At 44.5% G+C, this 26379-nt stretch overlaps 1 protein-coding gene across 2 annotated transcripts in view; it reads right to left on the bottom strand.

Annotated features, from left to right (window-relative positions):
• CDH13 (cadherin 13) overlaps nt 1–26379 on the bottom strand; it is a gene marked incomplete at its 3' end in the record, with an annotated part of 902539 nt that overhangs the window by 687901 nt on the left and 188259 nt on the right. For both annotated transcript variants that reach the window (XM_081117876.1, XM_081117875.1), the window contains exon 2: nt 2238–2349. In XM_081117876.1, coding sequence (XP_080974002.1) covers nt 2238–2349 — 112 coding nt within the window. The remainder of the gene's footprint in view (nt 1–2237; nt 2350–26379) is intronic.

Genomic DNA, 26379 nt, shown 5'->3' with positions numbered 1-26379 from the left:
CCATTAACTATCTTACACAGAACCAACAACCATAACCCACTTAATTACTTAGGGGATTGAAAACACACACACACACACAACTGTGATATTGGAATGTACAGTACGGTCTAGTTGAAATTAAAAAGATCCCCCAAAGTATGATTGTTTCCAGCTTCTCAGCAGTGAATTAAAAGCTGTTTGGTGTGGTGAAGATTACAGAAGCAATCACATTTATGGGCCTGCTTTGCATACCAACGCTATTAATTTCCATACTCAGGGTGGCTTCACATTTCCATGCACGTTAATGTAGATACCACTTGGGATAATCTCCGGAAAAAAAGAGAAAAGTGTGTGTGTGTGTGTGAGAGAGAGAGAGAGAGAGAGAGAAGAGCCAGAAAAATGGTTCTCGTAAACCAAGTTTTGTTTGAAATATATTGATTCTGATTAATAGCAGAATCAAAAGACAAATGAGGGTTCCTGATGGCCTGACCCAGGAGTCATACTCAGGGATCAGATTAATATGAAATCACAGATTGGAATTCACTTCTTGTGCCCGTCCTGCACCTTGTCATTACTGACTCTAATTACTGAAATGATTTCATTGGCGTAATTGCATCAGGATGTGCCTGGGCCTCACCTTGGATGGCTCCCTTGATGCTCAGCATTGTATCTTCATTATTGTGTTCCTTTCAACTCTTAAACTGTGTTCCAGCCTCACAGAACAACCTAATCAAGCAGGCTGGTGGGTTTTTTTTTTAAACTTTTCTTTAACCATGCCAGCCACACAGCACAGGAATGAAGGAGTGTGGCTGGCCTCAAAGGCAAACCTGAGGCCATAGGGGCAAATGTACAATTATCTTCCCCGAAGGGACCTCAGAGCATCTGACCAAATTACAGCACTGTTTTCATACCCTTCATTCTCAAATGTGAGAGACTAGTGCTCAAGAGCCTACAATTAAATGATTATTTGTCTACCATCAGTGTTAAATTCTACTGGGCTAAAACTATGTTTGTTAGGCGTTTGGCAATGTATTCCATGCCCTCATAAAGATTAAACAATATAAGATCAGCATTAAATAGCAGAAAGAGATGGTGGACACAGGTCTGAACATATTTTAAGAAAATTAACTGGAATTTGGGGAGATTTGAGTTTAATCCACAAATAGCCAGTAGAGGTTTTGACTCTTTCCGGAAACCATTTATTAGCCTTAAGAATTATAATGCTAAGCAGAATAAGCCAGTCAGAGAAAGACAAATACCATATGATCTCACTTATATGTGGAATCTAATGAACAAAATAAACTGAAGACCCAGCCGGTGTATCTCAGTGTTCAGCATCAACCCATGAACCACAGTTTCAATTCCTGGTCAGGGCACATGCCTGGGTTGCGGGCTCGATCCCCAGCAGGGGGCGTGCAGGAGGCAGCCGGTCAATGTTTCCCTCTCATTGATGTGCCTATCTCTCTATCCCTCTCCCTTCCTCTCTCTCTAAAAAAGTAAATAAAATATCAAGAAAAACATATTTTAAAAATTAATAATAAACCGATGAACAAAATAGAACCTGAGTCATGGATTCATGACACAGACTGACAGATGTCAGAAGGGGAGGTGGGTGGGACAAATGGGATGAAAGAAGGTGGAGAGATTAGCCAAAGGACATAGATGCATAGCCCATGGACACAGACAATAGTGTGGTGAGGGCCAGAGGGAGGGGAGAGTGGGGTCTGGGGAGAGGGGGGTAGGGAATGGAGAACATCTGGAATGCTGTCAACAATATAAATAACAATAAATTTTAAAAACAGAATAAGAGCTTTGCATTCCTATGCCTAAAAATCCCAAGATGCCAACATCCTGCTCTCACCGTTATTTTGATCTAATGCTATGAACGACATAGTACAGGTAGAACAGCAATCCACAGGAAGGCAATGGTTTTCCTCTCAGGGATCTGCCCAGACGAAGTGAATTTCATTTTCTTTGCACAGAATAGTACTTATATTGGAAGGTGGCATCCCCCTTTGTCTGGGAGCAGTTGGAAAATACTCAACAGTGATAAAATATTAAAAAGAGATACATGGCACTCTATTCACCTCTAAGCTGGCAAGGCCCTAGATCAAGCCCTCCCACTCCGGTTCAAGCAGAACACAAATCATGAGCAGAAAACACTTAGTTGAAGGAACACCACATCCCCAGACATATTAAGAGACATTGGTGAATTTAAATATGAGAATAGGCCGAAAACATCACGTGGCATCGCTTACAGTTTAGAATCGCCTGGTCCTCGATGAATTCAGCTGGCTGGTCGATGTGGAACACTTTCTGCTGAAATCCGGGGGTGCAGTCCAGCTCTTCTGCAGATGTTAGCAGCAGCACCTGAGAACACCAAAGCCATCAATATTTTAACAGCAGCTCATGTGTTGGGCCTGCTAACTTGTACCAAATCTGTGACTTTTAGAAATGAGCTGAGGTTTTAATTTCATCTCCCAGATGGAGAGAGGTAAGTTGATACCTTCCCCTGTGGTTGCCAACAATTTTGTTTTGGCAAGGAGATTTGGGAAACGTGCAAATGGGAACGGCTGTGGCAGCTTCCATTCAGTTGCAGTTAAAGAAATGACTTCGTCAGACTCTTACACCTGCCAAGAATCTCACCACGGTTTCCTTGTGTGAAATTTTATTACAAAACCTGTCAGTTTCCTGTAATGCCTGAGCTTAAGCCAGCTTCACTCCATAGATGCGAAGGAGCATTGTCATATATGAACAGGAGGAAAACAAAGCTATTCCATTGGAAGTCACTTCTGAGAGGATCCTGGGCCACTCAACCTTCACAGTCCACTATGGCAGCCATGGGCCACATGTGGCCACGGAGCCCTTAAAATGTAGCTGGGCTGAAATTGTCAGTATAAAATACATGTCGGTTTTTGAAGACAGAATACCGAAAAATAAAAATAAAGTCAAATATCTAATTCATAACTTTTATATGGGTTACACATTGAAATGATAATATTTTACAGATTGGACTAAATGCTGTTAAAATTCATGTCACCGCTTTCTTCTTATTTTTCTAAATTTGTCTACTATAAAATTTAAACTTTACAATTGCTTCCAAAGGCTCAGCTTTGCCTTTGTAAATTCCTGGGACACTTCACCCAGGGGTCAAAAATGTAGGATGTAGGTTTTGGAGCATAAAAGTGCATGGCACACCCCTGGCCCAGGGGTAACTTAGTAAGGTAAGAAACAGTTGTGGGTGTAGTAGGTAAGGACTGTAAGTTAGTCCCTGAGATAGAAATGAACCCTCTTTCCAAGCACCCACTGCATACACTGGCACAGGGGAGAGGCTCCACATGCTCAGATCGTGCCAGCCAGCATTTCTCCCCTTACTGCATGGCCAGCACTGGGCTAGGCTCCTTAGATGCATCACCTCCTTTAATCTCCGCAACAGCCCTGCGATGCGTCTAGTATATTATAAGACATGTTTTTGCAGACAAGGGGCCTGGCATCTTAGTGAGGCTAACATGCTCGCCCAAGATCATACATTTACGATGGTGGAGCCAGAGTCTGGATCCAGGTTTAAGGGTCCACTGTCGGGAGCTCCTCTCACACCCTCAGGCTTTGCACATGAGGTGGGAGGAGGCTCTGCCTGAGCTCGGTGCCGGCAGAGAGCGTTTGGAAACCCACAACCCCAGGAGCAGTCCACGGCCACAGCTGATGAGAGCTGGTGCACAAGCACCCAGCTCCCTCTCCCCTCGGGGAGACATCTCGGAGGCAAGTGTTGTCTCCCGGTTTCCACTTGGACTTGAGCGCCAGTTGCCCACAGTGCTGTCGGACTTAATAACTCGCCTCCCATTTGCCACCCTCTCTTCCTTGGCTCACTCCCTCATCCCGTTGGTATTTTCCTGACGCCACCCTCCAGGTAAAACTACGTGCTCTCAAATCCTTGACGAGGCGTTTGCTTCTTGGGAAACCTAACTTGGATGCCAGAACACAGATAGATTCTTAACCGCACACAGGCTGTTGAAGGAAACTCATTACCCTCCCCACCAGCAAACTCAAAGGAGTGTACGGAAGGTTGGAAGCTGCGGAGCCAAGGCTTCTCTCTAAATACCAGCCCTCGGAAATGCACTGAAGCTCAAGCAACAAGAGCAAGACTCTCCCGAGGTTCACGGTGTGGCCGGCCCGGGAAACATCAGAGAACCTGAAATGGGAGAGTCATCGCCCTGACCGACATCATCTTTCTAAAATCAAAGGGGGAAGGATGTTGCCGTCCAGCGCCTGTGCGGTGCTGCCTGTAAGACTTCCCCTTGCTCTGACAGCAGGCTCCGGCCAGATCACTTCTGAGGCCATCAAAAGGCTGACATCCCAGTGGCATGCACACAGAATGCAGATTCAGGACTCGGAATAATTAGCTGGCAATTCTGCAAGCAGAAAATCTATAACTGGCCAATATTAATTCAGTTAAACAGCAAATGGTTAAAGGTTGCCTCCAGGCACCCTGTGTCTACAATTATACATTAACCTTCTAATCAGCTAATTCTGCCCTCAAATCCCAGACCAGTAAACCAGTCACCCCACAAGACTACAGGAGCTGATGCCTCCAGGGATCCCGAGGGTAGGAACCCAGAACTGATGGAGAGGAAGGGTGAGTGGAGCCCCCCGTTCTTGTCTCTCTGCAGCTCACTCTCTGTCCTGTTCCTTGGCAGGCTCTATTCGGGTGTCCAAGCCTTTTCCCACTGCGGAGCCTCAGGGAGGGGGGCAGTGGTGGGAGGGATCCCAGAGGCTCCGGCTTTGTTTTTGCAAATTCTTGGGTCACTCCACTGACCAGTCAAAATTCAGGTTAAATGTTTAATAACACAGAAGCATGCAGCACTCTCCTGAGCAAGATGTAACTTAGCTTGTCAAGAACTCATCAAGTCATTAATTCACTCACTCCTCCCTGCATTTCTTCATTCACTTATTCCCTGAGACTTGCTAAACTTCTGGGACTCAGTGAGTACCTGGCTGGGAGTTGTCCTGGAACTTCTAGAGAAGCACAATACCGCAGGAGTTGAAAGCACCAACTCCAGATTCACTTTATTTGGTTCAAATCTGGGCTCTGTCCTTTACTGACTGGAAGATTTGGCGTTTTTCATGGCCACTCTCTGTCCCAGTTTTCAAATCTAGAAAAATATGAAAAATAAGATGTGCACTGGGAGGGGCTGGTAGATTCAAAGGGGGGATGCAGGTAAAGTAATTAGGACAGTGCTGCATGTAATATAAGTAGTTAATAAGTGTTAACAGTCCATGTGGACTAGGAAAGGTGAGAGGCATTAACAAGTCATAATTTAATACATTGATCAAAACTGAGTTTTAACTTGAAAGGAAATTATAAGTCTCTTTGGGAGCATGTAAAATCTGGGGACAGGGAGTCTAATTTCACATAGGGGGCTCAGGAAAGCAAACCCACAGAAAACACATTTCTGCATCCATCTCAAAGAATGGTCAGAATTAGCTGGGTAAATGGAGAGGAATGTAAACTTGTCTTTTTAACCAACACACTCTCTGCTTTCACATGAATTCCTTTGTGCCCCTATGGGTTTCGCGTAACACATCTCTGAACTGACAAAACTGCATTTAAGAAAGAATCCAGGCTCATTTAAGGCTTTCCAGAAGCTGAATGTCTGACTAGGGAGTAGTGGTAGAATATTCTAGTTACAGCTCCTGCGCCTGACTTTTTAGCAGATTTCAAACAGTATCTGTGCATGAACTTGTCATGGGCACCCACTCCTCAAATTCAATGGCACTGAGTTTGGTGGTGGCATGTGAAGAAGCATCCCTCACTGGTTTCAAAGTGACTGCTTGGACATGACTCCAAAACTGGGTGCGCGCCTCCTCCAGCATCATCGGATGTCACCCCTATAAACGAAATACCTGGGCATACTTTCCCCCAAGCCCTCTTTAACATTTCCAGAACATATGCTGTGAGCAACATTCCAAATTTGTCTTTAATGCCATGGCAATGATGATCTTTCTATGTGGTTCTTCTGTTCATTTATGCCTTTGCTTGCACCTCATAAACAACAGGCAACCAATACAACCATGAAAGCTCAGCAAAGATCAAATTTTATGATCACCCAAGGATTTCCATTACTTGAAACTTGCAATCAGTCTGCTTATGAAAGCAGATTCACGTTCAGACAGATGGAAAGCACAGGACAGAGCCACGCTGGTTCTGTATGAATCCCAATCTACCAGCTGTGACTCCGGGCAGCTAACCCTCTATGTCTCAGTGTCCTCAGACAGAAAATAATGTTATCTTATAGATTATTATGAGGATTAAGTGAGTTAATTGTTGTAAAGAGCCTTGCGTGGTACCCGGCATAATTACTCAATCAGTGTTTGCTCTTATAATCATTAGTAGGAGTAGTGGTATTTTCACATATTAGGTTTAAACCAATATACATAACTCACTGATATTCCCCAGCGTGGACGTTTACAAATATCATCAAAATACTACTTTTGTCGCTACTGTAAAACTGCTCAGTGGTAGACTGTGCTCGGAAATATTCAAAGGGAAGCAGCGGGAACGGGGATCGGGTGGAAGATCGGGAGGGAATTTGCATCGCAGGGTCAGCTGCACAGTAGGAGCACCGGCGCCTGTGGGGAGCGGAGCTGTGCTGCTTCGGGGGGACTCTATCATCCTTTACAGTGGCCTCTGTGTAAGAGCCACCGCCTTAAACTTACGCGGGAACAGAAAATCCTTACCCCACGCTTTATACCTGCCTCTCTTTTTAGCTCCCATTTCTTTGCTGCTATTCAGAGCGTCCCCCTTTAAACAGAAAAGGGTTTTGTTTATCCTGACAGGTACTGATTCGAGAACATAGCCAACTTTGGGGTTTGCTTCCAGAAAGGTGACTGTTTTTCTGTCCCAGAGTGCAGTATGCCAACCGGCAGCATATGGCATGGATGTGGCCAGAAGAGATGGCTGATTTGGACAGAGCGGTTTGTCATAAATGTTAAGTTATCATGATATGTAGCGTCCACCTCTCTGAGGTGCCCTCGTCTGCACCGCTCCCTCTGTCACTGCCCCCACACACTGACCCAACTACACAACTGTCTGGCCCTCCAGGCATTTGAGTTTGCAATCCTGTCTTCGACTTTGGAAATAAACTCTTCAAGCAAAGAACTCTTCTTGTTATGAGTCCCTAGTTACTTGTCACAGTAGCTCCCATAGCCATGCGCTCTGCTGCAGCAATTCTGGCCGCATGACTAAGCACCCGTCAGAAGAAAGAGTGTGGAAGGATGTTCATCACTTCCAGGCCTTTCCCTGGAAATGCCTTCTCTTCCCCATCTGTGAAAATGGGAAGGAAGGACTTCCAAGATGGCAGAGTCACCCAACAGAAAGAGGCCACAAGTGAGTCACTGCTTAGAGGACAAGTACCTGGGGGAACGCCCCGGCAAGGAGCCCCAGGCGCAGTGTGCAATCCCTGGGGCCCGCTTGCCTGGCTGGCTGACCACACACTCAGCAGGAAGGGCCAGGGGCAGAGGGTCCTCTATACCCAGGCATCACAGACACACCCCGGAGGCCAGGGACAAGGATCTGAATGGAAGAAAAGCTTCGCACAACTGTATTCAAGCAGCCGGAAACAAAAAGAAACTTCTTGCCACAAATAATTATCTCAGCAGGCTGTGGACAGCCTCAGAGCTCATCCTCTCTTAAGCCAGCTCCGAAATGGTATTTTCCAAACGAACTCGCTAGTGTCTCCCGGCCCCTGGTTGCTTTTCTTTCACTGACTATCTCGCTTTTTGCTATTAGTGTGGATGGACAATTACTTTATCCTTGCTGCAAAACACCTCTGCTTTACTCTCGTCAAAGTCGGTCTGCTGGAATCAGTTTGGAGCGGCTCAGGTTGGCGGGGAAGAAAGGCTACTATCCCTGACTTGCGGGATATAAAAATGTTACAGCAATGTATTCTGATTGATGCTTTACTCTGCCAGAGACGAAAAACCCAGAGCCCTGGAAGGGTTTATAAGATGCACTGCCCACAGGGAAAGCACGGGGAAAAGAGACACATGTGCACACAACACACACTCATGTACACACACACTCATGTGTATACACACACTCATGTAGATGCATGCACATGTTCATGTGCATATACACGGTCATTTACATACATGCACACACTCATGTACACACACACGCATGTATATACATGCACACTCACAGGCATGCATGTACACACACTCCTATACATGTATGCACACACTAATTTACATGCACACACTCACGTTGAGACACAGATGTACATGCATGGGCGTACTCAGTGGCACACATGGGTGCCCTCACTGTGTCAGCTCATGTCATCCACTCCCCCTCTGCTCTGGACTGTCTTAAAATGTTTCTCATGTTTTATAGCCCCTGGAACACAGAACATCTGCCGCCTCCTTGGCTGTTAATGTAACTGACACTTAGAAATAATTCTGCGATTCTTGGGAAAATGTAAGTGGAGATGCTTCCAGTTTGGTGATTCCGGATGTAGCCTTCATATACAATTTGGGATCAACATTCTAGACCTTATTTCTAATTGAATGGTGCTCAGTATCTTTTCCTCAAATTACTGAGAGCTACACTGCACAATAATGATTTCCCAAAGATATCCTAGTGCCAGAACCTTGGAATATGTTAGATTTCATGGCAAAAGGGAACTCAGGTTGAAAGTCAGCTGACCTTACAGTGCTTATCCTGAATTATTTAGATGTAATCCCAAGCATCTTTGAAAATGGAAGAAGGAGTTGAAGAGTTAGAGAAGGAGATGTTACCCTGAAAGCCAGGTCTCAGTGACGTGGTGTGAGAGACACTCAACCTGCCATCGCTGGCTTTGAAAGTGCAAGAAGGAGCCACCAGCCAAAGAATGCAAGAGGACCCAGAAGCTGGGGGAGGAATTTACCCCCAGAGCCTCCAGAAGGAACACAGTCCTCCTGACACCTTGCTTTCACCCCACCGAGACTCATTGTGGACTCCCGACCTTCAAAACTGCATGACAACCTCTGTGTGTTGTTCTCAGCTGCTGGGTGTGTGGTGACTTGTCACAGGAGGCACAGGAAGCTCAGTGTCTCCCACAGTGCTGGCCCCACCGCAGACACTCAGAAAACACTGGTTCCTTTACTTGGCTTGTCCAGATGTAAATATAATTTGGGGTGAGAAGCAGAGGAGGAAAAGAGGAGGGAGGGGAGGAGGGAAATTAATGAAGGGAGGAGAGATAGAAGATGAGGGCAGAGCCAGGACTTTGGGATCCTTGGGCAAGGCCATCAGGAAGTCACGATATACAGCAGTGCCTCGGTTTTCGAATGTGACCCGTTCCGGAGCCCATTCTGGTTCTGAAACGTTCAAAAACCGAGGGACCCACAGCCGACAGCTGGGCCTCAGGATCTTCCCTCAGCGGACGCCATGGGGTGTGTTCGACTCTCGAGGCGGGTTCGAAAACCGAAGCATTTCCCTCCGGGTTTACAGCACTCGTAACCCGAAATGTTCGCCACCGGAGACGCTCGAAAACCGAGGCACCGCTGTAGAAATAAGTCTCAGTGCTCCATTCCTGCACATAAATAGGCAGAGCCCCTTTTCTTTTGTCCTGGCAATTGTTCCTTTCTAGTGATGGGGCATTTTGATCTGCTGTTATGACAGAGTAGTTAAGTTCATTTTTTTTCATTAATTCCCTTAATCAAAATCTAAAATTTTTATTATCTACCAGGCCCTGGGCTAGATGCTCAAGATGAAGAAATGAACAAATCCCTAGGTAAACTTATTATCTAGGAGGAAATGCAGACATATAGGCAAATAATATAATTTAACATAATATAATGTAATTAATATATAATACAATAAAGTTTATTTATATGGGAATTAGAATTTGTTCAAAGCAAAGATCCTTGAGTTAGACTACCTGGGTTCAAGCCACAATTTTACCACTTAGTTGCTGGGTGACCCTGGGTTAAGTTACTAAACTTCTTTGTGCTTTAGTTTCCTCAGTTGTACAATACAGCCAATAATCACATCCACCCTCATTGGTTGTGAGGTTCAGTGAGATAACATAAATCAAAAGGTCTGGGACAGGAACCGGCTCATACTAAGTGCTACATGCTACCAATTATTATTACTTAAATTCATGTAGAGAAGTACATATAAAGTGCTATGAAAATACAGAAGGAATGACACACTCTTCAGTTGAGAATAGGAACTGAGGCCATGTCACAGATATTGTGAAGATGATTGATGTTTTTCAAGCAGCAAAGTATAAGAATGTTCCACACAGGGGTTTGGTAAGTGCAAGCACCGAGTCATGCCAGTCAAAGAAACAAGGAGCAATCTGGCAGGGATAACAAGCTCTGGGTTGTTTTCAAGATTATTTGAAAGTGTTTTGTCATCTCAAAATAGGATTAAATTGACCAGGCATGTCCCCCTCCAGCCTGGCTAAACAGAACCCAAAATAATCCATTCAATGAAATCACAATTTTTGTCTAAATGGAATTAACTCTTGCCCTAGCTGGTTTTCTCAGTGGTTAGAGCATTGGCCCATGGACTTAAGGGTCCCAGATTCGGTTCTGGCCAAGGGCACACACCTTGGTTGCAGGCTCGATCCCCAACCCCCCGTCAGGGCTTGTGCAGGAGGCAACCAATCAGTGTGTCTCTCTCACATAGTTGTTTCTTTCTCTCTCTCTCTCTTTCTCTCTCTCTCTCCTCTCCCTTCCACTCTCTCTGAAAAGCAATGGAAAAAATATCTTTCAGTGAGGATTAGAAATAAATAAATAAATAAATAGAATTAACTCTTTACTATTAACATTCCAGGATTAATCAACTAGGTTCAATTGGTTAATTTGAAAAGAAAAAGACAGCTTTGTAAGAATTTTAGTTAATCCAATTAGGAAGATTTGGTTGGCTGGCCCATAGTAGGAACTAGAGGCTCGAGGGTTGGTAATATTCATGTCTATGTATGAATTTCTTTCTTTTTTAAATATATCTTTATTGATTTCAGAGAGAGGAAAGGAGAGGGAGAGAGAGACAGAAACATCAATGATGAGAGTCATTGATCGAGCCCGCAACCCGGGCATGTGCCCTGACCGGGAATCCAACCCCGATCGCCTGGATCCCAGGTCGACGCTCAACCGCTGAGCCATGCCCGGCCAGGCTATGTATGAATTTTTAGTGATTAAGTTAAGGGTGCCAAATGCCAGGTAAACCTGCTTCTTATAAGTCAAGCAAAGGAGCCCCTACATAAGATACTCTTGGATGAGCCTTAACAGCCTCAGGAAGTCCAATTAAGCAAATATTAAATACCTACTGTGTGCCAGGCACTGGAAGAATTGTCTGGTCTACACATAAAACCCTAAATCTATGGGGACAATGGACAGGAGACTTACTAAGTGAATAGGTTTCGAGGTTTGAGAACTCAGCCCAATGGAAGATTGGTGCCCGAGTCTGTCACCTGGGCCAGCCTCCCAACTCTGCCACTACTGCAGTGAGCACTTCCCTAAGAGCTCAGACTTGTCCCACAGAGTGTCCTCAGTGTTTTCACATTCTGCTCTGAGGCTGCTCCTATCCTGCAGGAGCCTGGTCAACCTGAGGGCAAGTAGAGCTGGAGAATGCAAAGGAGTTAATGATCCGGGTACAGCCCTTGATGCCGGGAAATGGCAGCTGGTTAGATGTCCCACTGAGAGACATTCCATGTGCCACTCAGATGTATATATGTATACTTATATTTAAATTTATATATATGCAAAATATATAATATAAAATATGAAATATATATAGACATATATAAAATGAACAACTACTCAGCCATAAAAAGAAAGAAACCCGCAAGAACATGGATGGACCTTGAGGGCATTATGCTAAGTGAAATAAGCGAGACAGAGAAAGACAAATGCTACATAGAATCACTTACATGTGGAGTATGTATATACTGAAAAAAGTCAAGCTCATAGAAGCAGAGAGTAGAAAAGCGGTTGCCAGGGGTCAGGGGAATAGAGAGAGGTTGGTAAAAGGGTACAAACTGTCAGCTATAAGATGAAAAAGGTCTGAGGATCTGCTGTAAAGCATGGTGACTATGGTTGATAACACTGAGTTGTATGGCTGAGGTTTGCAAGAAGATGTAACTCATACATTCGCACTAAAAAGATAAAAATAAAGGGCAGGATCAATATGTTAGGTAATGTGTATGTTAATTAACTAGGTAACTAGATGGAGAGAATCCTTTCACGAAGTACATGTGTGTCCAGTCACCATTATGTACACTTTTAAAGTCTTAACAATTTTGTTTGTTAATTATATCTCAATAAAGCTGAAATAAAAACAAACAAAAACCCTAAATGTCCAAGAGGGGTCATTCCATAATCACCTACATTCCTGGTGCTGCTTACCTGTGAAACCAAGGAAAATCTAAAGGAAGACCCCACTGACAGTCAATAGTTACAGATACAGTCCCAAGGTTGTGTCAATTTAACAACTAGACTGACCTTTTCTTGCTTAGAAATAATTATCAGATCCTGCCTGGCCTTGCTGTGAAGTGGAACATTTCATTCTGACTGTGAGGCTCTCAACACTTTCTTCTCTGCCAGACTTTAGACAAGATGTCAGATTTGTCATCACGCCGGAAGGTTTTTATTAATTATCTTTCAGAGGCGAAGTCCTTTTGTAATTTATTTTTTCACACCAGGAAAATTCTTCTATTGAACTAAAATGTCTATCTTGTTAAATTATTTTTTCTGCTAAAGGTTCTGTCTTTGAAAGTTCCAGAAGAAAGGAAATAGCCCAGCCAAAATTGGTGTTGAAGTCAAGGCATTGATTATGATAAGCAGAACACCACATACCCTCCCCCTGGGACGGAGCAAAAGACTTTGCATCTTTTCTTTAAATCCTAACTGCCTGATGGACAGTGAAGGTAACATTTTCTCCTAATGCTTCTTGCCTGAATCAGATGGAATTGCAATGGCTGCTCTTTACATGCCAATAGATCTAATTCTGAAGGACCCATTCACTGATGTAAGCAACCTTTATGAAGTGCCTACTATGTGTCAGGGCCAAGGTATTAAAAGAATTAGTAAGACAAGACCCCTTTTGGGACACAGAGCACAATAGGAAAGGCATATGTAAATACCTACTTTAAAAACACAATTGAAAGTGTAAGAACAAAGTAATCCAGGAGAAATTGTAAAATGGAGAAAACAATGAACTCAGCGCTAGGGGTTGGGAGGAAGGACACTAGAGAAACCACTGTCCTAGGCACATCAATTTAGACGATTTTGCTTGTATACCCGTATATTTTAAACAAAAGAAGATGCACATTGGGAAGGACTATGAATGATGATGATCCTTGAATTCCCTCTGCGGTGCTGCTACCAGTTATTACTCAGGACTCAGGTGTCTCAGAACAGAGATACCTGATGAAAAAATTCCTGAAGTCTCTGATAACAATTTTATTTTTAAAGAGCAAGAATTCTTGCCCAGCCGGTGTGGCTCAGTGGCTGAGCTGACCCAGGAACCAAGAGGTCACTCTGGTTTGATTCCCAGTCAGGGCAAATGCCTGGGTTGTGGGCTCGATCCACAGTAGGGGGCATGCAGGAGGCAGTTGACCAATGATGTTTCTCATTGATGTTTCTATCTCTCTATCCCTTTCCCTTCCTCTCTCTAAATATCAATAAAAACATATTTTTTTAAAAAAGAAAGGAAAGGAGGCCCTTTGGGGAGAGGGAAGAATTCTTGAAAAGATAGGAACTATAAAATAATTAATTATGCAATTTTTCTGCTTTAAATTTCTAGAGTAGCAAGCAAGATAGTAATATAATATCTAAGTAGAACACAAGGTAGTGTCAGGTTTCAAGGAAAAAATAGAGGGAGGCCTTCCAGCAGTGAGGGATACTCAGAGGAACCATAGTAAATGTGTAATAACTGGCTTTCTAAGAAATAAAAGCCTTGATTTGTAACATCTGCCAATTTCTATAGTGTAAATACTCTCATCATGGCCAATTTCGAGCTACCAACACCAGTCACTGGATACAGAGCTGGGAAGAGACGTGCATACTTGGCTCCCATGAGCTAAGGTGCTCCAACATAGCAGTGGGTGTGCCAGTTCTTAATTCTGGTTGTCTGAGCCAAGAACTTCCCTGGATTTCTGCAGGGCCTTTATGAATATGAATGACTATGACGCCAAATAGAGCTTCCCTTCTCGGGGTAACATTTTATAATTGAGGATGGGGTTCCATTACATACGAGTTAAAACAGCCTGGAAAACCCTTACTAATGGGGCGAAATGGCCCACCATCATTTGGTTTTGTGGTAAAAGAAAATGCAATGAGTCCTTGATTTGTGACTGTGTGTTATTTAAATGTTGCTTTTGATGTTTTACCCAGACTCCTAGCTCAAATGATCAGAGATAATCCTGCCTTCTGACATAATTAGGGAGCTGCCGCTTTGCTAAGCCGGAGATAATCAACTTGACCTTGAAAGTTTGTCTACCATCCCATCCTAATGTTCAGAACACAGGTGGGGCAGCCACACTAGTCTCCCTCAACAGGCAAACATCAGCGATGGACTCGGCTCCAGCCACAAACATGCTCTAACCGAGAGGGTGCAGAGTGCGATGGCCAACAGGCCCCGTCGGGCCCCTTTATCTGTTAGACGGCCTTTAGTTTGTGGATTAATTGCTAACAGTTAAATATCAAATATATTTTCCTAAACACCTGGATTTGAAATAGCGCTGGGACTGGAGTCAAACAGGGCAACACCCCACCGATGGTAAGGACAGCCCCCCGAGGGACAGAGCTTCCTCTCCAGACAACCACTGTGCATGCCCCGCCCATTTGCCCCCAGCCACAAGTACCACTTGCCTTTTGCTATACCAGTTGTGCTGTTGGCTTCCTAAATCCAACTTAAAAGTGATGTTTGGCTTGCCCTCATCTTTATATAGATTTTCTTATGCCCAGGCCTCTTCGTTCTTTTCTGTTACCTTCCTGGCTTCCCCGAGCATCTGAGCTTCCGATCTTCATCTACTAATATTCCTAGAAAAAGGTGCCCTTGAGTGAGTCACAGAGAAGCTATCTCGGTTGCAGTGAAACTACCTTCACCATGAAAAAAATCTCCCATAGTCTCTTCTGGAAACTGCTTCCCCGTTTACCGTCTTCTCAAGTCTGAGGAGCTGAGCCAGGCTGCTCCGTTAAGCTCATATTTTTTCAGAGCATCAGACCCTTCCTCTTCGCCCACTTGTTCAAAGGTACCGGTATTTTAGGTAATAAAAAAGTGGCTTATTGCTGGTCTCCAAAGACTGAGGACAGCCCATCGACTTCACAGCAGTGTCAAAGGACCACCCTTCTCTCTAATCTCTACAACAGGCAGGAAGCCCCTCCAATCTGCTTCTCACTAGAAACAAACCAAAAAGTATATCTAGATACAAATGTATTAAGTCACCCCCCCCCCCCCAATTACAATTACTGCACTACATTTAGATGTGGTCTATTCTTCCCATCAGGCAAACATTTATCAGGTTTTGGGCTGAAAAGAAAAAAAAAAAGCATCCGAGCCAAAATAGTTTGAAGGAGCCAAAATAATTTGAATAGCTGAAATTTAAATAATTTTCTTTCTCATGTCTATTGGAGTCCACAAGTTCAATTACTGAAATTCCGTGAGTCAGTCCTTGGGATATTTTCAATTCAGGCTGGATTAATGAAATCACCAAAGTTTCTGCAAATCCTGCAGCTCTTTCAAAGTAAGTCTGATTCTTCTTAGAGAAAAATAGTCTGTCTCACCCATAGTAAAATCTGGAGGAAAACGGATCATCAAAAATTATACAGTGCAAGAAATATGATCAAGTGAAGGGCCTCCACCTCTGACTGGGAGACGACACTAGGCTCTCCTGCGATAGGCGACAGCCACAGGCTTTGTTCTCAGGGCGGAATAAGCCGGAGCAGAGAGGTGCACGCTGTGATGGCCACAGGTCCCTGGGGTCACTCCATCTGTGAGATGGCGAACAAGGCCAGAATTCAAGCAGGAGAGCTCACAGCCAGAACTAAGGCACTCGGAAAGGGGCTGGGGAGGAGGGACACCGGGGGAGGAGGGACAGTCCCTGGTTTTCCTGGGACTGTTAGGGATTTTTATTCCCTAAGGTTGCATATTGCAGGAAACTCCTCAGTCCCAGGTGCCCTAGCTCAGCAGGAAACTGATGGCACACTCAGATTGAGCCCTTTGAGAAGAGAGGGATACAGGAACTAGCAAAAGCACGGGAAGGTTGGGGACAAGGGGCACAGGACAACATCCCAGTAACAGTGTGGCACCTCTACTTCGTCAAAGGACTGAAGGTCCGGGAGAGGGGACAGTTTCCAGACCCAACAGAGAGAGCTGCATGGAGGGGGCTCTCTGAGAGGACACCTGATGGAGGGACGCAGCGGCCCGCAGAAACTTACTCTCTTCCCTTTCTCTGAGCTCGTGCCCCCCACTGGCTTAAACACTGATGGGTAAATCGCAGCTCACTGTCTGTTTCTGAAAAAATAAAGTTTTATTGGAACACAGCCATGACCACTGATTTACCTATTGTCCACGCCTACTTTTGTTACTGTAGTTAGCCAGATATTAACAAGAAGGAAGCAAAAGGAACTAGACATTGTTAAGCATGTAGCTGGGGAGCATGAACCTGCTGCTTTGCCAGGAAGCTAAAGCTTCAGGCTCCCCCCGCCCCGGCCAGGGAACCACAGGTCTGTTCCCTGCAGATCACTGGGGAAAGTGACAGCACAGGGGGAGGTAAACACACGCGCAAGAGAAGTGAGCTTGACCCCAGAGGCCCCTCTCTCTCCTGCACTCTATGGCCCATGTGGGTCTCGCAGCAGCCAGGTGCGGGCTTCACAGGACGAAGCTTCAATATGAAACATGCTACGGACACTGGCCTTTGTCTTGGCCTTGATGAAGACAAGATTGGGCTTTTTCCATGGCAGGATGGATGGAGATGGGACACTGGGAATCCAGGAGGGGAACTCCTTTGATTCTGCGTCACGAGTACATCATCCTGCCACACGGCGATCTACTAAGAGTGGATCCACGAAATGCTTTTCTCCAGAGCCAGCGGAGGAGACTAATTTCAACTGACAACACTCATGCTGCGACGGCAGAGTTGAGTGGCTGTGACAGAGACCCTAATGGCTTGCAAAGGCTAAATAAAATATGTATTGTCTGACCCTTTAAAGAAAAAGTTTGCAGAGCCCTGGACTAAGCCCACTGGAAGCCAGTGGGCCGGGTAACACCCTATAGTGCAGAGGGCAAGGTGGAGAAGAGTAGAGAATGGACCTGGAGAAACCAAGGAAGGCGCTCAGCGCACTTCTTAGCTGTGACATCAATCACCAAACTGGGGAACTACTTGGAGAGTCTAGGCCCAACGTTGAAAACAGAGGCACCCCCAATCACCCTGAGTGTAACAAACCAGGAGCTTCTTGAGCAGCCTCCCGTGAACCAGGCTCCTGCAGAGAGGTATCACTGTGGAAAAATAGGATTTGAAAAGCCCAGAGGCTCCCAGACCCTTCACGATATTATTTGGGTCAATTTTCTGTAAGTTCAAAATTTTGTAAGAACTTTTTTAAACATCTAAAGAAAATACTTAAAATTAATAAACAGGAAGGATGTAGGGGTTTTGCGTATTCTTAGGGATAGAGAACAATGAAATGTTTCATAAATTTTCAAAATCCGTGTGACAAATATTAAATACTTACTATCTCCAGTCCTGTACCAGACACTGGAGATAACATAGTGAGCAGAAAAGATACGTTTTTCTGCCCTCGTGGAGCTTAATTCGAGTGGAGGAGATACCAGTGAACTAGTAGGAAGTCCGAGAAGGCTAATTTCAGAGAGATAAATTCTATAGAGAAACTAAAACCAAGTGATGGGGTAGGGGGGAGGACATTGGGTGGTGGGGTGGGCAAGCATCTTTAATGAGAATGAAGAGGACTTGGTCATGCCAAGGTCAGGGAAGGGCATTTGAGGCAGAGGCAGAGGCAGAGGCAAGAACAGAGGCAGGGCTTTGGTGCAGGGATGTGCCCACTGAGGGGAGAAAGGCCGAAGCAGCAGGGGGGCAGCACAGAGCATGAGGCCTGAGAGTGACACAAGGCCTATGGCCAATAATGCCGCACAAAAAGAGTTAAAACAGCAGATCTGGGGCTGCAGCCTTGGAATGGCCTGCTTGCAAGGTTGGCCCCACCTGGCATCCAGGCACTTAGATTTCAGGAGAGTCCCACCACCCCAACTCATAAGGATATCTCACTCACTAGGCCTAAACTGTTTGCACAAACTGTGTGGTTTATGCTGAGCAGCTACTTCCCTCTGGAAGCCTGGAATTTCACAATGTACCAGGCAGAAGGTGCCTATATGACCAGCCCCCAATAAAACACCTAGTGAGCTTCCCTGGTTGGCAACATTTCACCCGCATCACAACTCATTGCCAGAGGAACTGAGTGCGCCCTGTGTGACTCCACTGGAAAAGGATTCTTTTTTTAAAAAAATGTATCTTTTTAATTTCAGAGAGTGGAAGGGAGAGGGAGAGAGATGGAAATATCAATGATGAGAGAGTCATTGATTGGCTGCCTCCTGCACACCCCCTACTGGGAATCGAGCCTGCAACCCGGGCATGTCCCCTGACCGGGAATCGAACCCTGACCTCCTGGTTCATAGGTCTATATTCAACCAATGAGCCATGCCGGTCGGGCAGGAAAGGGCTCTTGTGCCTGGTTTCCAGCAGATTTCACCCCATGCACCTTCCCCTTAGCTGACCTTGCTCTGTGTCCTTTCGCTGTAATAAATCTTAGCTCTGAGTATGGCTATTTCCTGAGTCCTGGGGGCCCCTGACACAGACGACAGATCTGAATTTCATTTATTTTCTCGGTGCCAGAACCCAGGGGAAGCACTTCACACGGACTTTACCATGGACTCCTCACCACAAGTCTCTGTGGTTAGCAACCCCTCCCAGACGTCACCACCACGAACATTTTAAAGAGGAAGTAATTAAGAAGCAGAGAGTTTCTGTACCTCCCTCAAGGTCATGCAGCTGAGCCCGCCTGACGGAGTATCCAAGGGGTCTAGCTCCCAGCCCTGTGACTGGCCCCATGGCCCCCTCCAAGGCGCACACAGCCTGCAGGGAGCTCGGTGATATTTTTGCATATTTGTTTGACCCGCACCCCAAAGGGTCGCCCATTTTAGGACTTTCATCTATTTTACCATGAGATGCCCCGGCAAAGCTCACTCAAGCTCCAACTCTTCATCTAGATAGTGAATTTGAGCCTTTGTTGTAAGAAAGACTATTAAGATTTGGCAATAAGATTTTTCAAGGGTGATAAATACCCCTTTAAAGGGACTGCATAGCCATTGACTGAATAACTCTTGTCTTAAAAATGAAAGTCACGCCTGGAGAAAGGAAGGGTGGGTTACCAAAAAAATGCAAATTAGAATGACTTTATCAGTTGAGTCGAATTCAGTTCCTCTTGTCACAAAGACGTATGAATCGGGTGGGCCCCTACGAAGCCATGCCCGGGGCGCCACAGAACGCAGGCACATGGCATTCACGGCCTCAGAATGGAGCGTGGTGTCTACTGTTCAACGGCAGCAGCAGAAAATGGGAAGATGCTATCATTAGCATTATTCTAGAACTTACTCGTGTTCTTTTGCAGAAAAAGATCTCTTTAGGCCTGTCCTTCTTTGTCAGTTTTTCTCAAAGTGGGTTACGTATAGCACTGTGGTATGTGAAATTATTTTAGGCAGTATACCCAGATGAACAATTTTTATTTTATTTTAACAATTATGTCCTTATTGTAACACTTACCTCCTATTTATAGTAGGCAATAGTGGTTTTTCTCTATTTAGGGTAATGACAGAAGATTTTTTTTCTAAATATATTTGTACCAAGTAGTAAATTAATTTAAATAAAAGTTAGTAACTAAGGAGAATGTGGTTATATGTAAAAGATTTAACTTAGAGAAACCTTGAACTGGATAATTTACCTGGGAAGGTTTGCAGACACGAGATTTCAACCAGAGGCAGGAAGAGTGAAATGAGGGTAGATAGGAGTCAGAACCCGAAGAAAGTAAAGCCACGCTAATTTAGATAAGTGATCTTCCAAGTGTGGTCTCCAGACCAGCAGCTTCCACACCACTTGGGAGCTCGTTAGAAATGCAGAGTCTTAGGTCCCACCCCACACCCACTGAGGCAAAAACTCTGGAGGTGGGACCCCACAATCTGCATTTTCACAAGCCCTCCAGGCTATTCCAGGGCTCCCTTAAGTTTGAGAACCACAGCGGAGACGATTCACCACTCAATCGCTCATTCTTTCAATGAACTCGAGTGAAGCATCTTTTACATGTAAAGCTCATATTGGCACTCAAAGCCCTGGAAAGCCACGAAGAGAAAAATCATCTCAAACATTTTACTAAAGACGCATGACACATGCTGTGAGTGAATCGTGGCAAGTTCTGAGGAGCAGGGCCAGAGCGAAGGAGGCTCTGCTGCACATGGGGGCTCCAGGGCTTGGAGCATGACCTCCCGGGGTGTTTGCAGGGAAGACTTCCCGGTGTGACCAGGACATATATTCATTTCATTGTCATACCGATCAAGCTGATGAAACTCTGGCCAAGAATTGAACGACCTCGGTTTGCTGGAGGCAAGCATGCATATAGATTGATTAACACAGCAAAGCAGCTCTGGCCTCCTCCTCTGGGTGAGCCGAGACCTTCAGAGCCTGGGGAAAGTTCTACCTGGAGACCAGGAGTGGTGTGGCCACTGGTCAGCTCTGCCATGGTGGAGCGATTCCTCACAATCTAGGATCCTTGGGTCACACAGAGGCACCACCCCTTGTGAATCAACTAAACAGCAGTGGACCAGAAATCAATAGAGCAAGAGTCAGTTCAGACACAGGATCATTTCATCTAACCAAGGGACATGGCAACTGGATTCACTTTCCCCACTTTTCCTGGGTGGGGTCCCTGTCTGCACCCCTGCATGGAAATGTGGGGCAGACACGGATTTTAAATCAAGGTGTTATATGACCTTGAAGAGACCAAAGCGTACACAGTGCTTTCTCTGTGAACGCCGGAAGGAGCATAAGCTGGTTCAGACACTATAGAGCTGTTGCCATCCAACGTGGAAGCCACCTGTGCCCCCAACATGTGCTGGAAGAGCAAACTGCGCCCTGGTTTCAAAGACTTGGTATGAAAACAGAGCGGGAAATGTTTTACTTGTAATTTTTATATTGCTTACATGTTGAAGTGATACTACTTTGGATATATTGTGTTAAAGAAAACATATTACCATTACCATCTCCTGTTTCTTTTTATCTCTGTGAAAGTGGCTCCCAGAAAACATGAACTAGTGCATGTGGCTCGAATTAGATTTCTACTGCACAGCGCTGCTCCAGAACAGGAGCCTGCTAAGGCCAAGTAGTGAATGCTTTAGGCTCTGTGGACTGAGAGGCAGAATCGAAGACGTTATGTAGGTACTCACAGACGCATTTAAAATGCGGTTCTTTTAAAATGTAGAAACCGTTCTGTGAGGCTAAGCAAACAGGTGCCAGGCTGGATGGGACCCATGGCTCACGATTTGCAGGCCTCTGTTCTAGAGGATAGTGTCTCAGAACATCCAGCATATAGCCCCACGGGCCCGGCAGCCCACTCCTGCAGAGCCGACTGCGCGAGCGGACATGTGGCGGGTGAGTGACAGCAGTGAGCAAGCTGCGGCTCGACCCCAAAGCCCGTCAGCCGCCGAGGGACACGGTGGGACTCAAACGAAGGCGTGTCGGACTATAAAGCTCGTGTTCTTAGTGACTGCGCTTGCGTGATGCAGGGTGCCTTTATATTTCCCCCTTTTCTCTTTTTTCGGGGAGTCTTTCTTACGGCTGAATGACCATGACAGATGGTCCTGATACTATACCCGGCACTGAGTAGGTGCTTTGTGGCTGGGGAAACAAAAGGAAAGCATAAACGCTTGGGGCCTCCTGGGGGTTTTGAATCTCTCTCTTGCCTTTCCTTCAGCACAAATGACCAAAGGTTGAGTGTCGCTCAGCCATCCAGTGCAGGCCCCCCGCTTTTCCTGCATGAGGCTCTGACCTTTAAATTCATTAGAAAGATACAAGCAGCCTGCCAGGTGCGGGAAAAAAATAAGACCTTCAAAGTTCCAGTAGCAAGAATTGCATTCAGTGCGCTGCCAGGAGTTAATCCTCTGATGCAGAGGGTTGTTAATATAGGAAATACAAAGCAATCGTACCCTATCTTCTTAACAGACAAACTTGCCAGTGCTGAATTGAGAAAATTCTTATTTATTAAAAATGAGATAGTCACGGGCCAGTGACTAATCCTGATTGGGTTCAGAGACAATTCCCCACCCATGAAGCGGGTAATACATTTCTGGATAAAGATGGGCTGTTAAATACAAAATGCCAATAGCATTGTTATTCATCTCCCCTAGGCTCCCTTGTAAGATGTTTTCACATTATAATAATATCAACTGTGAAAAGACCCTCACCATGGTCAGGCCCCTCTTCTCTCCTAAGTAGCCTCTGAGTTGTTGGCTCTTAGAGCTGGGGCTTCCTTCCAGCCTTGGTTCTGGGTCAGGTGTCCCTTGAGAATTCTGTGAGACTGGAATGGGCTGAAGATAGAGTCCACCAAGCGGCTGGATTGGTATTAGGCTCTCCCTTAAACACAGAGAACACTAGAAGAATAGAGAAGGAAAGTCCCATCTCTATTGATTGCAACAGGAACACAAGTCCCTTGAGGGGCCAATAGAAGGCCAGAAGAAAGCATTTGGAGCATGTTTTCCAAACGAAGAATTTGACAACTCAGTGAGTCCATGGGGATCAGAATGACATAGCAAGAAGCCATTAGGTTCTTGGATTGAGTTTGAACTTAGAAGTCAAGCAGGACCTGGACATGAATCTTCATGTCACCATTTACTATCTATGCAGCTTCTGCTGAGATACTTTCTTGTCCAGGGCTAAAATTTGGTGCATCCATGATAAGGGGGAGGTTTAACTATTCTACAGGGTCCGTGAAGAATAGGTTCATTAATGTGCTTGGCACATAGTAAGGAAGTGCTACATAATTATTCATATTTGAAATCAGAAATCCCTGGAAAGTCTGAGATGTTTGGTTGCTCAACAAATTAGAGAAGGCTGTTGGGAGATGGATCTGTGTCACCTGGCCTCTCACATCAGTTCTCCCTCCGCCTGCCATCTGGGACTGCTACCACAACATACTGACTCATTGTAGGCTTAAGAAGGTATGATTCCAGGGCGGAAATTTTGTAGCAAATGTGTCACATCTTTCTAGCTCATTCATGTAACAGACATTGCTAATCCATTGCTACGTTTCTCTGATGTTTGCTGGATCCAACATCAGAATTCTCCCCAATGCAGCCTCCTATCATCGGCTGCCAAAGAATGGAAGTTGTCACCTGAGCCAAAATCTGCCTATTTTTCTTGGTGCAGTCAAATTTTGATACCATTTCAGTGGTTCACACCCACTAGAGGACCAAGAAATTCATTTGCTTTCTATCCATTTGTGTTTCAGAACAACAATGCTGACTGATCTAGATGTGCGAGTTTATTGTAACATGGCAATGTTATCAAAACGATTTCAAATTGCTATTGTTAGATTAATATGTTTCACTGTGAATTTTTGCACATGATTTACAAACCTAATTAGAACTGTGGATAATGACAGCAGACTTCACACAGCCTATAGATACGTTCAGCAAATTGCATTTTCTGATTTTTCATCAGGATTTTTGTGACCATGTTGATGGAGCCACAGAAGGAAGGAGGAAGGTGAGAAAGACAAAGTGAAAAATCACCACGAAGTCATGAGCACCTGTTTGTTCTACAACATTTAAAACTATAACAAAGGCAATGGGCATATCAGGGTTGGAAAGCATTCTCCAGACACTGCAAAACTTATGTTCTAACTGGTTTCATGTTCCTAATTAATGGCTAATAGTCTGCCATTTATAAGGAATTAAAATAAACAGTGGTTTAATGAGATCTCACCAGGCCACTTGCAAGCACTCAATCAAATCTTATTTTCAATATGTTAAAAATATCTTCTTGATTCTTAATGCATTTAGGGTCAACAGTAACATCTTCATACATAAAAGATTCCATTCTGCTTTTAAAAAGAGGTAATTATAAGAAAACGGTCACACAAAAGGTCTAGGTTTTGTGTAAATTCTATTCTAATTAATTTATCATATGTGGGATTTTGATTTGGCTTCCAAGTGTTGATCTTTTATAGCTACCATGCTCCATGTGATAATGGGTTTTATTTCTTCAAAAGGTCATTTTTGATATAATTTCACCATTAGCAGAGGGAACTGGGAGCATGGGTGTTTCTGTATGTCACTGCATCCTGAAAAGTCATTCAGCAAAGTCCTGGGCCTTTTTTGCCCTTAGATGTTATTTAAAAGCCAAAGGGTCAAGGCATTTGAACAAAAGGTGAGAAATTCAATTAATCATTAGGAAGGTTATCCTCACAATGCCAGCTCCATGAAAGCTTATGGATCAACAGAAATATTTGTATTTGAGAATTTGTTTCCTATTTCCCCTTCTGTTGCCTAAGCGAAATGACCTGGATGTGATTGTTATTTCATTTTGCATTTACAGTGTGGCAGGTCTTTCTTGGATCAGTGTGATCCACAGACGGGGCCCTCAGCCCTTTCATCATCAGGAAACCTTTGTGGTAGTGTTCTGGTTGTTTCTTTCTGATGCTTCTCATTCTTTGAAAAATTTTGAGCAAACTGCAGTTATTAAGTAATAATTACTTCATTTCCCAGGGTCCTTCCCACCCCTGCCACTTAAAAGAAAATCAAAGGTATACATAATTATCAAATAGAAGCATCTTAGATAACCTACGAAACTGAGTTGATAGAATTCTGGCTCCAAGCAGAGAAACTCGATGGGGATCTAGGCTGGGATAAGCGTATGATTTCAGTTAAGATTTCTGAAATGCTGACAATTTGCAAATCACAACCACTGACTGCAAAGAAACCCCTAGATTAAAGCTTCTCAAAGCCACTGTGCATGCAAATCACCTGGGATCTTGTTGAAATGCAGATTCTGATCCAGTGGGTCTGGGGTGGGACCTGAAACTCTGCATCTCTGACTAGCCCCTAAGTAATGCCCATGGGGCCAGTGCAAGGTCCACACTTTGAGAAATAAGGCCCTGGATAGTAAGTAAGTGGGAGCAAACAGGGAATTGGGTCACAAGACATGGTGCAGCTTCAGCTCCAAGGAAGATTTGTTAAGCACCTTCTGTGAGCCAGGCCCATTATAACACCAGATACATTTCTATATACAATATATTAATGGGACAGTTTTCCTTCAATGGCCCATTCCAATCTTGCCACATTAAAGTTCTGAGCGTTCCAGAAAAGAGCCAGACTATGCCTGGGTTTGGGATTATTTCCACAGCCGTTATAATATGCACATACTATCATTTTAACTGGTCTTTTTCCATGCATGACATAATTCATAGAGTAATTTAACTAATGTTATGGACCAGGTACTATGCTAAGTAGCAGGTAGATATTGCTAAAAGAAACAGATACATATAGGCCCTGCACTGTGTCACTCCTCATTTGTTCAAGAAGGTTGTTTGTGCCAAGTACCATGCCTGGTGCAAACACCACCACTTGCTGCCTTCTGTAACCGCAAAGGATGCTGGGAGAGAAAGGATGCTGACTCCCACAGTTACCACTCCAGACTCAGAATGACTCCCGTCACAACAGAACCTAGCACAGTGTCTCACAGAGCTGGCCTTCGAATAGACACGTTTCAGTGAATAAGTGAAAGGAGGAGCCACAAGCTCAAGGCCAGTGTATTCTCCAAATGTGAGAGTCAGAAAAGGTGCAGCACAGTGGCTCTTACAGGCTTTGCTGCGGACAGAGTGGGGTATGGATGCCAGCCCTGCCACCCTCCAGCTCTAGGAAATTTTGTTTTCTTTTGGAAAAAAAAACAAAACACACACACACAAAACCATTAAAAGAGATAAATTTTCCTTCTAGGACTGATGTGGGGATTAAATGGGATAATATGTATGAAATTCTTACTCCAGGGCCTGGCAAAGGAGGGCTACTCAGTAAACGATAATGCTGGTTACTCTTAGCATCATCTGCATTACTATTTTCCTAACAATCGTTATGGAAATAGCGTACAGTTTGGCTCTCAAAAGAGGTGAAGCATTTTGACACCTAGAGGTGTTGAGAAAGTTTCTGCAGAGAAAACGAGCCTGGAAGGATCCGATTATTGCTAACACATTCAATAAATATGCCACTGGTTATTTGTGCTTGCCAGGGAATTAGGTGAAGATTAATTAATATTTATAAAGTATTTTGATATCCATGTAATATCTAGTAAGCAATTAGTTCTA

This window comes from Miniopterus schreibersii (assembly GCF_964146895.1).
Source record: "Miniopterus schreibersii genome assembly, chromosome: 18".
NCBI lineage: Eukaryota > Metazoa > Chordata > Mammalia > Chiroptera > Miniopteridae > Miniopterus > Miniopterus schreibersii.
The sequence above is the reverse complement of the archived record's forward strand: the minus strand, read 5'-3'. Positions and strand labels throughout refer to the sequence as shown.